Source organism: Odontesthes bonariensis, chromosome 4 (genome assembly GCF_027942865.1).
Source record: "Odontesthes bonariensis isolate fOdoBon6 chromosome 4, fOdoBon6.hap1, whole genome shotgun sequence".
Taxonomy (NCBI): Eukaryota; Metazoa; Chordata; class Actinopteri; order Atheriniformes; family Atherinopsidae; genus Odontesthes; species Odontesthes bonariensis.
Genome location: NC_134509.1, coordinates 32,343,827 through 32,361,163, shown reverse-complemented (window position 1 = coordinate 32,361,163; position 17,337 = coordinate 32,343,827). Strand labels below are relative to the sequence as shown.

Here is a 17,337-nt window from a genome sequence, read left to right as displayed (position 1 = left end):
GCATAGCACATGACTCTGCTGCTACCTTGCGCATGTGGATGGCAAAGGGTTCTGTCCAGCCATCGAACAGCTTGAGGAAAAGTAGGCCCTCGTGTGCTGGGATTTCATCTGCATCGTTAATGACGAAGACATCGTCTGACCTTGCACCCAACACCCTGGCCATGCCGTTGTGTGTCAGGAAGGTACGCAAATAGTCATCTGCGATCCAGCCATCCTGCCGACCGCCCTCTGGGAAGTGGTCAAGGAATACGTATAGGATCTTGTGACGTACGTAGTCATATGTACCATTGAGGAGGAGTCGCAGAAAACTGGGGAGATTACAAATATGAGAAAACATCAAAGTGCAGCTCACACTTTCAAGTGGTGTGATATTTGGGTATTTTCCCTACAGTGCCAAGAAGCAATCGGTTTAAATTATTTACTACATGGTGAACCAATTTGTTCACAATCACAGAGAAATGAAATGAGCTGTTTGACTGTATTCGTGTTTTAAACTCAACCACCTGTTTATTCTATCTAATGATTTTTTTTGTCAAACTAAAATTGTACTTCTTTAGTAATGCAGAGTATACTGTTACCTGTACTTTTCTGACAATTGTTTTCCAACTAGTTCCATTATGGAGCAATGTTTTTATTTCTGAGTCCCTTTTTTTTTCTTTTTTTTTTGTCTTTGACACAATCTACATTTGTGATGACCATCTTCCTCTGCACATGGCTTACATTTGGTGACTATAACAAGCCCATACCTTGACAGAATAAATTCCTCACATTCTTAATATCTGGAAATAGCACGCCCTATTTTTCACAAGCTAATGTAATTTACCGAGGTTTCAATTAAATGTCTGTGACATGCTGAGGTCAAAATAACACAGACAAACTGTAGAAGCTCCTTTTACATCCAAGTACTTACATCTCTATTCAAACGGATGATTTTGGGACACGGAGTGACCCTTTTGACTCCACTCTGCCTCTCTCTTTGGCAGGTTCTGCCTCTTTTAAGATCTGTGGCACTCAATAACCCTTGAATATATTTATCAAGGTATGAGAGTATAGAGTATATTATACAAGTATAACGTAAATAGCCTGAGAGCTCAGAGTGCTCATAAAACTGATAAAAATACATAACTGACCGTATCTACAGTTTGACAATGGACAGCTGGGAGGCTAAAGGTCTCTCTTTTAGAACTAGTCTCATCAAAAGTAATTCATCGTTTAAGAAACACTGCAGAATGGCTGTCGGCTGATTAATAACACCACTTAGAACTCATGTTGAAAAGCCTCCGTAAGATATTGTCACGCCCATGGACTTACGTTTTTAGTTTCATGTTTTAGGTTATGTTTTTGTGTTTCAGTCCATGTTTAGTTTTTTAGCCATGCCTCAGTTTCTCTGCACTCTGTTTATTAGTTCACTCACTTCACCTGTGTTTTTTCCCTCAGCTGCACTCACTCTCCAATCACTCTCACTCCCTATTTAGTCTCCAGTCTCCCCTCTCAGTTTGCCGGATCTTTATTTGCTCTCCATGCCAAGGAAACTGTTCCATGTTCCTCGTGCCTGCCCAAGATAAGTATTTATTTATTGCTATGCCAAGAGTTTTTGTTTGCTTTTTCCAACAGTCAAGTTTTTTGAATCTGGCTCTGCCGCGCTTTTTGTTTGTTCTTTGTTTTTGTTAAATAAACTAAGTTTTTCTTTTGAAAAAAGTCCGCATCCGTGTCCTCCATCCAACCCAACCTGACAGATATCAGTTCCATGAATTCTCTTCACTATTGCTCCTTTCTCCTGTGTTTTGGGCTACATGTCACCAATGTTTGTTTTTCTAACTTAGGTTACAGGCACTGCACTGATGACAAATGACATTGGTTCAAATTAAGGACATAAATTAGAAGTAAAATTTCGTTGTCTTGTTAAAAAAAACATTAAATAAAGTACTGGTATGGCATTATTTGTATATTCAGTCCTTCAGTTAACTGAACTATGTAACTGCTGATGAGATTTGATGATAATATCAAAGCAAAATGCTGTGCAAAAAAGTTTTAACATCCCATTTCCGAGATACAGGGAATGCAACATCATCTAAAGTTGATACTGGGCGGAGATAATGAGACAGGGGGCTGGATAACTTTGTAATGTGACGTAAATTTACCCTTCAAATCTTGACGACTCAGTGAAAATAACGTTTTCAGACAGTGGGCCTAAAAAAAATGCAAGACTTGTTTTTGAGCTGGTAGTGACTTCAGACACCTAAATATATGCTCGCAAGCATGTATTAATTCCCCATGAGGGAATTAATACATATACAATATATTTTATAGGACATCTTAGATCTCAGTTGATTAGTTGAACTCTTTTAATGTCATAATGCATCACCTACAAAGGCACTTAAATATCAGCAAAGCTATAGACGATGTTATGCTCAGTGGTCAAATCCTGTCAATTGTCTGGAACTTTGTCGTAGTCAGCCTTAGCTTATTTAATATTTTCTCTCACAAGTTGAATCTATAAACTATGGTTTCTGAAGTGCTAATGTCGTTATGAGGTAATGCTAACACTCATTCAAGCAACTTCAAACTCGACACTGTACTTTGTCCAGTCCCCAGCAAGATGACAGCAATGTCTGAGCCAGATGGGAAAAATACAGGACACACACATACATCCCCAGATCCTTTCATTCATTATTCAGATGATGACACAGCATGAACTTATTTTCATATGATTATACTCCTTGCTTGACAGCACTGCGCTACATGTCCTACCATGCTGTGTTTAATCCAGCTTAAGCTTTGCTGAGCGTGTATTCCATTTAACGATACAATACCATCACACTAAAAGAATCAGCTCATGGCCATAGAACAGCTCAGAAGGAGATTAAACACACATTTTCATCATCTCCACACATGTACATGCATCCTCACCTAAGAGTTTAAAAAAATGAAACCATACCTCAGAGGCCGTCTCTCTCCATAGGCAGTAAAGTTTGACTCGCATACGAGGAACAAATCTACAGCCTGCGCAAGCTCATGAAAGCGTACGTGCAACAGGTCAAACTCATGGTTGATGTTGATGGCATTGATCACCCTCCGTGGGGTCTCTCTGGGCGTCAGTCGCTCCTTTGTAGGCAGATTGGAGTGGTAAACCATGGTGGGCACCCCACAGTAAGGTCCATGCCATCCTGGCCGACAAACACACTTAACCAGCCGCTTCCCGTTGCCCCTCGATCGCCCCTTAGCCTTTGGTGTGATGGAGGGCTGCTGCTGGAGTTCCAAAGGTTTACGCTGAGCAGCAGCCCCAGCACGGCCCTCTTCCCCCGCTCCATTAGCTGCAGCCCCGCCTGACTTCACAGAGTACTCCTTTGAGGCGGCCACCTCCGTCCCCTGCCGGAAGCACAGGGCTCCAGCTTTGGTACGGACAAAGTAAGGTGTTTTATCATCTTGAAGCTGGTGAGTGCGGGTGCTAAGGTCCCCCATGGATTGTAAGGGGTCCGTGAGGAACACCACTCTGTGTTCTTTTCTTGGTGCTTCTTGGAGGTCTGGCCTAACAGATTTTGCATGGTAGTCTTCAGCTCTCCTCTGCAAAGGGGTAGGGGACAAAAATCCAAAATGACTTACTTGACTCAATTCAAATAGCTAAATACTAACATCCTGGTAATCATTGATTCATCTGAATATCACTGATGAATTTGAATGTAAACCAACAAACTGCTTGCAATTCATTTCTGCGATCATTGAAGGGGTATTAACTCTAAAGTTCACTATTTAACAAATGTTCATGAGGCTTTATTGTCATTAAAATTAAAAGTTGCTAAGAAACTTTTTTAGAAAGAGTTATATAATCTAAGCTCGCATCAAATTATGTATATGATATACATCATGGACCAAAACAATAACAACATCTGCCCCTGTAAAACTGACTTTTTGTTTTAATGTACTTATAACTAATGTAATGTAATGCGTGTTTACAGGTTGCTTAGTAATAATACAGCAGCTATCACATATCACATGCAAGTAAAAATAAAAGTGGATATAAATAAATGAAAATTGGTTGCTAAAGTTGTGCTAAAGTGGTTGCTAAAGTTGCAAAAGTAAAGCAAAAACAGAACAACAGTGCTGTGCTGTACTCACCACAGTAAATACCCCATTACAACATTGGTTTGCAAGCGATTATTTCTTGATAAACTCAAGGCTGGTTTACTTTGCAGCATCTTGCAGTGAATCATTGCACTGCTACGTGCTACGCATATGTGACAACAAAGCAGTTTTCATTGTCTCTCAAGCTCCAAGAAAAATAAACGTGGGAACTTGTGGAACGTTGTTAGTTGCACAGTGATAGAAAAAAAACGACACAGTGGAAAGTGGAAGGAAGTGAAAGAACAGATGTAATCAATAAGATCTGAGGCAGTATTACATTAGAATTGGTTCAAGGGGAGTTCCGAAAATATCTTTCATCTTTTTCATTTTCATCTTCTCTTTCAGTATTAAATGCAATGATTCTTTAACAAGGAAATTACATATTACGCACAATTCAAAGCACAGCATTTCTGAGACATTCTGACCTTCCTGTTGGTGGTCAACAAAGTCCCAAAGAACACGAGTGACAGAACAATGTCTGTGCTTATTACCCCCAGGGCACAATGACACAACTGAACAGCGACCAGAATTTTATGTTTATTGTGAGATTTGATCTTATCTATTATGGAATGTATTAGTTATACTCCTGCAGTTTGAGTAGCAGCGCAAAGATTTTTTTAACAGCAAGAAAAGTATTCTTCATTTGAACAGTGAAACCACTCAAATAGCAGAAGCTGCAAAATAATGCCGATGTGTTAGAACCATGCAAATGTTGTTTTACTTGCTCTGTAAACTGGGTCTATTCAGAGTTTTTATTATGGCATATTCAAATGAACACAAACCAGCTTCAACAGACTTTTAACCTGTGCAAAATGAAAACAGTCTCCGTCTTGAAATAGCAGAGACTTATCAGAGAACGTGCTAGCATCCTTCCTGTGACTTTGTCACTACAAACCACAGCATTAAGATAAGACTGCATCATGTTGTAGTCTTGTTAAACCACATTAATGAATAATTCTTGAAAACCATACTTGATACCGGATATCAGAGAAGCCAGACTACTGTGGGTTCTTCTCATATACTATATTGCCAAAAGTATTCCCTCACCCATCCAAATGATCAAATTCAGATGTTCCAATCACTTCCGTGGCCTCAGGTGTATAAATTCAAGCACCTCGGCATGCAGACTGCTTCTACAAACATTAGTGAAAGAACGGCTCGCTCTCAGAGCTCAGTGGATTCCAGCTTGGTGTCCTGATAGGATACCACCTGTGCAACAAGTCCAGTTGTGAAATTTCTTCGCTACTAAATATTCCACAGTCAACTGTCAGTGGTGTTATAACAAAGTGGAAGTGATTGGGAACGACAGCAACTCAGCCACGGAGTGGTCGGCCACATAAAGCTTGCCCAGAAGAGTTGAAGCTGTTATAGCTGCAAAGGGTGGGCCGGCGTCATATTAAACCCTTTGGATTAAGAATGGGATGTCATTTAAGTTCATCTGCGTGTAGAAAGGCAGATGAGCCAATACTTTTGGCAACACAATGTATCTGTATGTGGGAGGCTTTTATCACAAAGAGCGTGGTTCATTCAGTGGGGATAAACTGGTGGCACTAACATGCACTTACAGCTGGTCTAGCTGCCGTAACAGAGAAGCACGGATTTTGACACTCTACGGTAAGGATGTATGTACTCCATTATCTCTTTTTATCATAAACCATTGTTTGTTGCTATATTCATGATAGGAAATACTCAACCTTTCAAAGAAAGTTGATGTTTTGAGACAGTTCTTTTGAAGTTGAAAACATTACAATACATTACATTACAGGTGTTACTGTTTTACTCGTTTCTCAGGAAATAATACTGTAAACGTCTTCCCATCTCACCTCTTTTGGCGGGTCTCCCAGTTGGTTTTCCTCTGGTTTTTCCCATGGATGGGGAGGCTCTGGCTCCTCCCTCCGCTGCATCTCAAGTCCTTCATGGCCAACGATGCCAGGCCCTCCAATCACGGCACCCTCAACCACCAGGTCCAAGCCTTCCCCTCCTCCACCTCCTCCAGGACCTGCCCCTCCACCGGGTTTGGGGTCCGAGTGCCGGAGAGCAGGTAGCGGTGGGGCCTCTTCAGGAGAAGCAGGGCTGAGCGGGGTGGCAGCTGCACCCTTCTCCCTCCAGAAGAAACCAGTTACCATAATGAAGGACTTAATGTTGGGGTATGGAGCGGAGAGCTCACGCAGCAGAGAGACGTAATGGAGGGCCTTGTAGTAGTGGAGGAAGGAGATGACGCACAGACCCACCGTGCACAGCAAGAACACTCTGTGCCGCCGCATTTTCATCCTGAAAGGAAAGAAATAGAGAGATATTAAGAAATATACCAAGTTAATGTGCAAAGTCACTTCTGTTTGGGAATTCTAACTTTAACATAATCTGCACTTTTTACCTCTGCGTGTAACCTGTGATTAATTCAAATGAAAAAGGCCTTGGGGTTGAGAAAAAAAAAAACAAATGAAAACAAAGGCACCATTTCTTTTGCTTTGTTTGAAAAATAGTCTACATAACAGGAGAAATGTGTGGGAGTAAAATGGGCCCTGGAGCCTGCATTATATCCTTCTATCCGTCTGTTTTTTCTATTTGGTTGGGAGTCTGAAGATTTAAAGATGCACACGTTGCTTGCCCTTTGATAGAGGATGATAGTTGCAGCCTGGATTACTTGTTGATGAGGTGAGATTTCTATATGAATTATGTGATCAAATGATAACGTACTTGGATGAGAAATTAATGGATTCTCTTAGGAATTTTCTAAAGAAAAAATATAGAAAAAACATGTATACTCTATGTGTGGGGCTCAATTATTTTTTCCAAACATCTAGTTTGAACAAATTTCAAAATAAAGAATAGTTGAGGATCACAAACTTTTTGCATCATGCTCTGCGTCGCATGCCCCGTACGCAGATGCCAGCATTTACAGCTGCGGGGCCAAATCTCCAGCGGAAAATATTCTGCTGGGAAATGCTTGTTGTGAGACAGCAATTGGAAAGAAAGTCTGGACCGTAGGGCCCGCATATTTACCGGAAACTATTTGGTGCTTATGTGTGAAAATATTGTATTGACTGGAATGTGACTAGCCAGACTCCACTGAAGGTGGGGAGGATTTTGTCACTGTTCAAAGCTGCAGCAGGCGAAAACTTTTTGGCGAAAGCAATTTGTAACCCTAATGGGCACACAGGACAACTATACTAATGCATCTCCTCTGGGCTCCATTTCGGCCTGCGGATATTTTTACAATGTGCCGGGTGGGTTTGCCCAATCACTGGTCTTGTTAGGCAGATGATTCGCCATTGGCTGCTCTATACTGGTCTACAACAAAGCTCTACACTGCTCTGCTGAGTTTAATGGCAGCAGTGCCTGCAGGGAAAGTCGCCAATGCAAGGGTTGTCCTTGCATTGGCGACAACTGCCGACAAGGAAAATTATGCAAATTGGAAAAGAAAATCAAAAATAGAGGCAAAGAGAGTCTGTAAACAACTGAAATAAAATGCATACAAATATCAGCAAATGCTTTCAGTGATGAAAGAACACTCTTAACTATGTGAAGTACCTAAAAACAGTCTGACCATGTTTACATGAGGAGTCTGATGTGTAATGTTGCTGCACAAGCATGTCTGCTGTCCAGATAGCTATGTGTTTTTTTTTTTACCAGTGTAGTTATCCTAGTTATCAAATGCAAGTCATGGTGAGCACCTCCGTGTGGACATGTACCCCAAATGGGGAGTGGCTAAGAACAGAGAAAGGAGGAGAGAGCTGCGGGACACAGGCTTTGTTTTCAAAATTCTGGCAGTTTTTTCTGGCTTCCAAGATCTTTTCCCACCAGCTGCAGCTTTAATATCAGAATCCCGGCAGTTACTTTGCATGCAATCCTCGTCATTTGACTAAAATCTAGGGAAAGGAAAAAAACACACACACACACAAGCCAGAGAGCAACTAGTGATATGACAGCAGGACAGCATCTCTAAACACATAATGAATTCTGAATCTATATCTGTAGCCAGATCTGGAAGGAAAAAAAAAACATATGTGTTATGGGATAGCTTTTCTAGAAGATATTCTGCCAGAAATTCCAAAGTACCATATCCTGGGAAAAGAGGAAATAGGTCGTATGACCAGAAGGGCAAAGATGTCAAAGGAGAGATGATGAGGTGAAAACTGGTGGTTTGTGATGTATTATGGGAGCAATGCACCACTTCATCTCCCACTGTCAGATCCTGTCTTCATCTCTCTCAATTCCCCCACTTTATTTGTCATCTCTAATTTCCCTTCACGTTTGCCCTTTTCCCTTCCTCCCTCTGCAGTTTCCCATAAAGCTTAGCACAAAATCCGTTGAGAAGGAAGCGAGCACTGACACCACATCTCTACCTCCTCCCAAATACATTTAGGAATGGAAAGAATGAAATGGAACATGTCCCATTTATAAATAAAAGCATACTAAATAGAGTAATAGCAGCAAGTGAAGAGGGAGGTAATTCACCAGTTCACACCAATTCCCACTGATACAACCCATCACCAATTCATATACAAAAGCACTTACAAACTGGGCAACCGCCGACATCGCGTGGGTGTTCTATGCAGACTCCGGAACACCTTGACAGCTCTAAGCCAAGACATGACTGTAGAGTTTATGCCAATGTGTTCGTGCCAACAGATGTTGCCAGGCTAGTGCTGCAAAATTCCTCTCGCCTGCGAAGCTGCCTGTCAGATAATGTACAGGGTGGAGTTTTACAAGTCATGTAAATCGCGTCTACGATTCTGTGGCTGATGTCAAACAAAAAACAAAGGTGGTCAATGTAAGAGAGCTCAACTGAGTGCGTTTATTGCACAGCAGCACAAGATCAAGATTTTCAGGACAGGAAGCATGACCAAATATGTCCCCTTCAAACAGTAGATCTGTGGTTTGGCTCCTGGTTACGTGAACACCTCAGAATGTTCATGAAGCAGATCTTACTTGTATCAACAGGCCCCGTGTGAGACATTGGTGGGACCAGAACACGTTGATGAGAAGTGGGGTACTGGGACAAGACATTCAGGGAAGTTCCACTTGTCAGCTGATTGACCTCTTTAATGGGCCAAGTGTTTTGATCATTTATTGGCAAACACAGCTGGATGTGTGTGTGTGTGTGTGTGTGTGTGTGTGTGTGTCTGTTCTGTCAACTTAAAACCTTATGAATGTCTAAAGAGATATAAATATAGTATCTAAACAATAAAAAGTATTGGCATAAAAAAAAAGGCAGCAAAGGACTAGAATGCATTAAACTAAGGGAAGATGGAAATTCCAAGGAAACTTTTTTAGCGTGCGAGTGTGTTTTCATTCAGGCAGCCTCGACTTTCTGCGTTTACACAACTGACGACTGATGACAACTGAAACTGATGTCTCTTGTAACGGTGCTTGAATTGGATTTCACACCCATCCTCTTAAAGGATGTCCAACCTCTCTCTGACTCAGTTGGTATTTAGTGCTGAACTTGCTGTCCTGGAGAGCTTGGAAAAGCCCCGACCGCTGGCTGACAAACGCAGACCAAACATTTGGTTTGGAGGCTTGGCAGGGCGATCTAAGTGATAAACAACCACAAGGAGCGTCAGTCTATGTGCTGGGAAGGAAAAGAACTGAGTAGATGCTTTTATTTAATGCGTTGCATGTCCATGTGTGTGCAGGCAGACCGTCACAGCTGATCTATGGAAATACATTTACACAAAATGCATGGTGTCACTTTGAGTGTTCCCAAAAATCCTCTTCACCAGGTACTACAATTAGATACAACCTCAGATTTTTGACACATTACACCATGTCATATTTTACTTTTAAGAAAAAAATTAAATACAGAATCAGGTGTGAAAAGCATAGTATAGCAAAGTATAGCCCACGGTTTTTCAGCTTGTAAAATCACCAGCAGCAATAACACAAAGTACTTGTTTTCTGTATGAAGTTATTAGTTACTCACTCTATTGTAGAGGAATTTTTGGCCACTCTTCTTTTCAACATTAAAAAAATCATTTTTCCCGCGCAGCTCTCTTCAAGGTCCTGTTAGGGTTAACTAACCCTAACCCTACCATTACAACACCTTAGTTCCTCTGTTTTTACAAGATTTTTTGCTGTGTCAGCGATCATTGTTCCGCTACACGACCCAATTGCAGCGTAGGTTTAGCGGTCAGATTGTGTCACATTTATCTAAAGAGCCCTTTGGTATACAGAGGAGTTCATGGTTGATTCAGTCACTGCAAGGTGTTCAGAGGTCCGTTTCACGAAGCAGGTTTAGTGAAAACTCTGAGTTTGTTAACCCTGAAATGAGGGAAACCCTGAGTTTTCCGTTTCACAAAGGGAGGTAACTCAACCCCGAGAAAGAGGGGTAACTCTAGCCTGTTTCACAAAGAGAGGTAACTTAACTTCACAGTCAGTTACCGGAGTAACAGACTCTCTGAACCTAACCTGGTCGGGACCAGGTTTTATTCAAGAAACCTCGAGTTTCTTTCTGTCTCCGCCCTCTTTCAGCCACACACGCCATTTGATTTCCTCATTCATTCAGTCAGCAGAGTGAGTTCTTCTACTTCTATAAGTCCATTAGGCACAGTAGGAGGCAACTTTTTTCACGAACATGTCCTTTTGACAACGATCCCGTGGATGAAGGTGCAGCATAATTGCGCAGAGAAATAAATATTCGTCGGAGATGGTTATCAGACCGCGCATTTACAGACAATTATCTTTTTGAGCGGCACCATCAGAATGTGTTGGGACAAAAGAAAAAAAAGACATAAAAGACAAATAAATATTTGTATGAATAGGCTTAAAAAAGACATATATAGGCCTATTATATTTTATAAAGGCACTCGTGTCTTGGGGGTGGATTCCCTCAGCCACTTCCCTCCCGTTAGAGGTGGTGGCCACCACCTGTTTTACGGGCATCTGCCTTCTTTCTGTTGGCTCAGTAGAAGTCTGTGTTAGTTTAAATAGGCTTAATTATTTAACAGAACATGATATAGATGATGACTCTAAATTGTCCTTCGGAGTGACTGTGAGTGTGTATGGTTGTTTGTCTCGTTTGTCTCTATGTGGCCCTGTGATGGACTGGTGGCCTCCAGGGTGTACCCCGCCTCTTGCCCATTGACCGCTGGGATAGGCTCCAGCCCCCCCGCGACCCGACTGACGGATTCAGCGGTATAGATAATGGATGGATGGATGGTATAGATGAGAAGACATAGTTTATGTGTGTGAAAACAGCATTATGTTGGGGATAAAATAACTGCACAGTCAAATAGCCACTTAATATTTATTTTACAGTGTAAAACATGATCCAAATGAGGTACCTCCATGCCGAGGTCTCACCTGTTTGAACAATGTTTTTATATTTCATCTTAAACTGCTGCCAAGAGCGCTTCTCCCCTGCGGGATTGCACCTAAATGAAATAAATGAATGTCTTTCTCACTGAAGAATGATGGACTGTATGTGGCCATATAAGCCTCCCAGATAGCAACGGTTGCTTCTCGAAGATCATTGCTGATGTCTTTTCTTCTTGTCATTGTGTGAGCACACACCTGAATGCTTCAGATCAGCAAATTGCCAAAACTTGATGATAGAGTGCTTACAGTTGTCAATGATCAATTAATCAAGTACATTTAATCAGCAGCCCCTAGCTGTTATTTACCCTGTGTGTGTACTTAGCTGCTGTGTTTCATAAATGATGACACGGTGTGATACGTCATGTGTTGTTACATCAGAGGTCATATTCATCTCATTCTAAGACCTAATGAAGACCAGATGATTTTTTTTTTTATGTCCTTATATGCAAAACCTCACATTTTTTTCACATCACAATTCACACAACATTTTAAACTTCAACCTGGAACTCTTAACAACATCATCTGAAGCTGTCCAATTTGATTCTAGTGGGATATCTTAAACAATCTTTAATGGCACTTGAAAAATCTCTGGAAACGTGTTCCTGTTTTCAGCATCTTAATCTGTTCCTCATGATCTTATTATAGTGCTTTTACTGTACTGAGCCTTTGCTGTATCTTTGTCAGTCTATAATCAATTGTCGTCTTTCTATATTGAGTGTTTCTCTAAAACAGGTCTCTTGAGAAAGAGACCTCTTGACTCAATGCGATTCCCTGGATAAATAAAAGGCGTCGCTCCACAATCATTTTAAAAAGCACCTTTTCATTACAAGTTTACATTTTACTTGTTCACTGAGGATAAAGTCTGACAGATAGAACGGTTATTTCTTCCAGTCGACATATTTGACTTGAAATTAACAAAAAACAGCATTCACTCCTCATGCTGACAAACCCTTTTGAGAACATTTGTGGTTCATATAAAAAGATCTATAAAAAGAAAACCAAACTAAGTCTGTCTCACATATCCTCACAGCGACACGGTTGACCAAACTCCAGAGGAACAGAGCCACCGGTCTGCTCCAGGCCCTCCTAAGCACAACTTTATCCAGAGTGTCAGTCTTTCAGCAACTGTGCATCTGCAACAATTATGTAATGCAACCAAGACCGTTACAGACCGACCAAATTTGCCTTGTCAATTGAAAACACACGTTGTACAGACCCGGCGGGCACACACCCACGTAACTCTGTCAGCACCCAAACAAGAGAGGGGGTCCAATATAAAGGGGCCTGAGTCCAGCAAAAGTGCACAAATGACAGTATGAGTGGGTATGCAGTACAACCATTTCCTGACACAAACACGGGCAGACAGACTTCAGTTCACACAATCTCACACTTGGTGGCTTGTGGCTTTAAAAATTTCAACAAGTCAGCTAAACCATTTCATGGGTGGAATGATAAATGAATCGCTGCCACTCAAAAGAGCTTTAAAGCCTTTGTTTTATAAGAACTGGAGTAAGGAAAGCTCTGCTCAGTTTGTGCGTCTGTGCACGCACATCGCTCTTCAAGAAGTGAGCTTCCTCATGCGCGCATACACACAAACTAAAACCCTCACAAGCATTTTTAAGCAGAGAAAAGGCTGGTTTGTCTAATCAGGACGGAACTCAACACCACACACTGCCTCTGAGAAGTCTGTCGGCCTGACCTAACAAGCACCCTGGAGAGAGACAAAAACAAAACAAAAAATCACAGGCTCAGCCCAATCAAAATGTCCTTAAGGTGCTTCTCTTTTGGACAAAAGGAAACCGTTAATTGCTCTCAGCTGAAATTCTAAAACTTAAAATAACCTTAATCGCAAAGTCAGACTTCCTGAGATTGCACATGCCACTGAGAGATAAACATGGACCAGTTCTAAAGTAAAGAGAGTAAAAGCCTGAGTCATATGTGAAAAAAACTGTTCCATTCATGGGTGTCTCTATAAAAACAGAGACGGCATTATGTTGAAGGGAGAACATAATGAATGGTGATGACGTGCATATAAAGGCTGTTTTTACGTTTACGCCCGCAGTCCGTTATCGAAAGACTTGCAGGTCACAGACAAAACGGCATGCTCTTTATTTCATGCGTCAGTCCACAGCTTAAAACACCTGAATATTCTCCATCTAATCTGAGAGAAAATCAATTCCAATACATAACAAATAAGCACTGTAACATGTAACATTTAAAAAAAACAAAACAACGTTCTTATTTGATACATGGAAATTAATAAATCAGGCAGCAAAATCCACTTAAGACAGATACATTTCAGAATGAAATGCTTCAGCCATGAAGTCTTATTGGCCTGATCCTCTGAGGGCTGAAATCTGCCATCATCCACTGCTGACCAGTTTCCTTTCTCGTTCCTGCTTGTCATGCTTGCTCAGCTGACTTTCTTATAGGTGGTTGTTGGCCGTAGCAAAGAAATCAGTTTTACTGGATGGATTCTGAGAAGATGGAAGCTGGAAGTTCTCCCATGTTTTCACAGTTCTGAGACACTTCCCAGCTGCATGTTTTTCATTCACAATTCCTCCTTCACAAACCAGCCAATCGCATGGAGGTCTACATAAATAAACATACTGTGATCATAAGAGAAATTTTGTTGAAATTTTGCAAAAAATAGTGAAACAAAAAAGCAAACAGACACGAGCAAGAACTGTTGGCAGATCATTTTTTTTCGTGGCTTAATAGCTAAATAATAACACCCATAAACACCACAAATAAAATTAGATTTTCAGTAAAGCATTTACTTTTGAACACACCTGTGGATTCCAAGACACTGTGCGGTATGTAATGAGTATCTAATGCTTAAGCTTTAACACTTTCTATCACTCACTGTTTTCATGCCCCACATCCCTGGTGCATCCTAAGTCTTTTTCCTGATCCATCTGGTAGCATGCCACTGGACTGGAGGTCCTGGGTCATGTTCTTCATATACAAATTGCGATAAGCTGTTTTTGAACGTACGCGATGCAGTGAGCTATTGATTTTGTATTTATGTCACGTGGGTGGGTGCCACACAGCCTTTAACTGGCCTGAAGACATCATAAGACATCAAAAGAACAGAAACTCTGATAACCACATGTACCAGAGGCATTTTATGATCTTCTTTTAAGTTTAATTTGTTGGGTTAAAAAGGGAATTTGTCAAATGGGTTTTCTGTTTTGATTGTAAATTGTGACTAGCTCTGACTCGTTGTTGGAAAACAGGAAATGAGGTCCAAACATTGCAGATGATTCTTGCAAATGACTTTGAATGTTCTTGTGTTTGCTGCTTTATAACACTCCATCCGCTACTATACCTCTTTCTCCCATCCAACAGCCTAGCTTTTTAGCAAGCTAAAGCAGCACAATTAGGGAATTCATCTCTTCTAATGAGTTTACAGGTCGGTGGTTTGTTGAGTCTGATATCAGGAGAAAGCCGAGGAGCTAAGTTTGTTTCACTAATGTAGGCATGGTAAGGGCCACAGAAAGCTTATGCGCATGTGTGAAGCTACTTGAATATGACAATGCAACCGTGCTTTAGGTGTATCTTAAGCTTTCATTTACGTATAAATGCAAGAGCTGCTAGGAAGTGCTGCAGCTGCAGTGTGAATGTATGCAGCCTATATTGTTTGGCCCAGCAGGTATGAAAGTGTGTGTGTGCATGAGCGAGAAAGTGCATAAACTGAGGTGAGAGGATCGGAAAAGCCGGTGGAGTGCCTCCATTTTTCCAACTACATCCATAATTCAGAGCTGTGGCAATTCATGAGGTCTTTCTATGGCTCACCCTCCCCCCATTCACACACACTGTATTGGAGGTGAAGACATGTGTTCCACGGTTGATCTCACTGTCTATATCCATCTATCCATCCCTATGAACTACTCCATCTCTAGAGGCCAAGCAAACACGAGTAGCAGCTCAGAGAATTTAAGTGAATGAAATAGTGTTTCATTCCGACACGCCTTCCGATGAGGAAGCAGAGTTGGGGGGCTCGGACATGGGGCCTCCCATTTCTGGAACTGAGGTTGCCGAGGTGGTCAAAAAACTCCTCGGTGGCAAGGCCCCGGGGGTGGAAGAGGTTCGTCCTGAGTTCCTCAAGGCTCTGGATGTTGTGGGGCTGTCTTGGTTGACACGCCTCTGCAGCATCGCGTGGACATCGGGGGCAGTGCCTCTGGACTGGCAGATCGGGGTGGTGGTCCCCCTCTTTAAAAAGGGGGACCGGAGGGTGTGTTCCAACTATAGGGGGATCACACTCCTCAGCCTCCCTGGTAAGGTCTTTTCGGGGGTACTGGAGAGGAGGATCCGCCGGATAGTCGAATCTCGGATTCAGGAGGTGCAGTGTGGTTTTCGTCCTGGCCGTGGAACAGTGGACCAGCTCTATACCCTCCGCAGGATCCTGGAGGGAGCATGGGAGTTCGCCCAACCGGTCTACATGTGTTTTGTGGACTTGGAGAAGGTGTTCGACCGTGTCCCTCGGGGATTCTTGTGGGGGGTGCTCCGGGAGTATGGAGTGCCGGACTCCTTGATAGAAGAAGGCGAAGCTCTCGATTTACCGGTCAATCTATGTTCCTACCCTCACCTATGGTCACGAGCTGTGGGTAGTGACCGAAAGAACGAGATCGCGAATACAAGCGGCCGAAATGAGTTTCCTCCGCAGGGTGTCTGGGCTCTCCCTTAGAGATAGGGTGGGAAGCTCGGTCAACCGGGAGGGGCTCGGAGTAGAACCGCTGCTCCTCCGCATCGAGAGGAGTCAGATGAGGTGGCTCCGGCATCTGGTGAGAATGCCTCCTGGACGCCTCCCCGGTGAGGTGTTCCAGGCCCGTCCCACTGGGAGGAGGCCCCGGGGAAGACCCAGGACACGTTGGAGAGACTATGTTTCTCGGCTGGCCTGGGAACGCCTCGGGGTCCCCCCAGAAGAGCTGGAGGAAGTGGCCGGGGACAGGGACGTCTGGGTCTCTCTGCTCAAGCTGCTGCCCCCGCGACCCGATCCCCGGACCAGCAGAAGATAATGGATGGATGGATGGATGGAAATAGTGTTGAACTTAGAAGAATGTATCGAAGCAGACAACACAAGAGCAGGATTAAATAAAAAAGAAGAAGTTGTAATTGCAGAATATTTCGACCAGGCACATTCCCAATGGATGTTGTCTCATTTGTCGCTGTGTTGCCCTGTGATGGACTGGCGACCTGTCCAGGGTGTATCCTGCTTCTCGCCCAATGACAGCTGCTATAGCCTCCAGCCTCCTGGACCCTGAATTGGACTAAGTAGGTAGAAAATGGATGGATGGACATTTCCAATAGAAGTGAAGCAAGAAAACAACACTCATCCCTACACTCTTTATAATCAGTGCATTATGAATAATTTGGCTAATCTGGCAAACTGAGGGACTTTATTGTCAAAGCTAACAGAAGCGGTCCAACATTTATCAGTTCCTCATGTGTCAAATAAGACAGGCCTCTACATTTCCAAAAACACAATGAAACACACATCATGTCAATAACCCTGTTCTCCATTTAAAGATTTTTAAACTCTGAGCCAGTGTCAAGATTAAGTGGGTTCATTTTAGAGTATCACTTGAGTGATTTTAAAGTTTCTCAAAACATCAGACACAATCAGCAGAAATCAGTGAAAGATAAATGCGTAAGAGATTCGGCTGCGACAGCTCTCATGTTACAAGGATCACAAGAAATTTAGACAGTATTAGAAGCTAAATAAATACATATAATTTCTGTCCATCTACTACTGGACCATATAACCTTTTAAAGCCTTGATATTGTGTTTACAAACTGCAAAATCTGCACAGTAAGTGTACCTCGGGGACAGCACAGCCTCTGTCAGCTGAACTGCTCCTTTTTCCTCTGATGAGGCAGATTTAGCCGCTC

The 17,337-nt window shown here is 42.4% G+C and overlaps 1 protein-coding gene across 3 annotated transcripts in view; it reads right to left on the bottom strand.

The window, feature by feature from the left end:
- Positions 1-17,337, bottom strand: part of mgat3b (beta-1,4-mannosyl-glycoprotein 4-beta-N-acetylglucosaminyltransferase b) — a 73,849-nt gene that overhangs the window by 10,632 nt on the left and 45,880 nt on the right. For 2 of the 3 annotated variants that reach the window (XM_075463987.1, XM_075463986.1), the window contains exons 2-5: positions 8,641-8,801; positions 5,946-6,393; positions 2,939-3,564; positions 26-308 (exon numbers count right to left, since the gene is read on the bottom strand). In XM_075463987.1, coding sequence (XP_075320102.1) covers positions 26-308; positions 2,939-3,564; positions 5,946-6,393; positions 8,641-8,717 — 1,434 coding nt within the window. In that variant the 5' untranslated portion in view covers positions 8,718-8,801. The remainder of the gene's footprint in view (positions 1-25; positions 309-2,938; positions 3,565-5,945; positions 6,394-8,640; positions 8,802-17,337) is intronic. The other variant, XM_075463988.1, reaches the window with a different exon arrangement.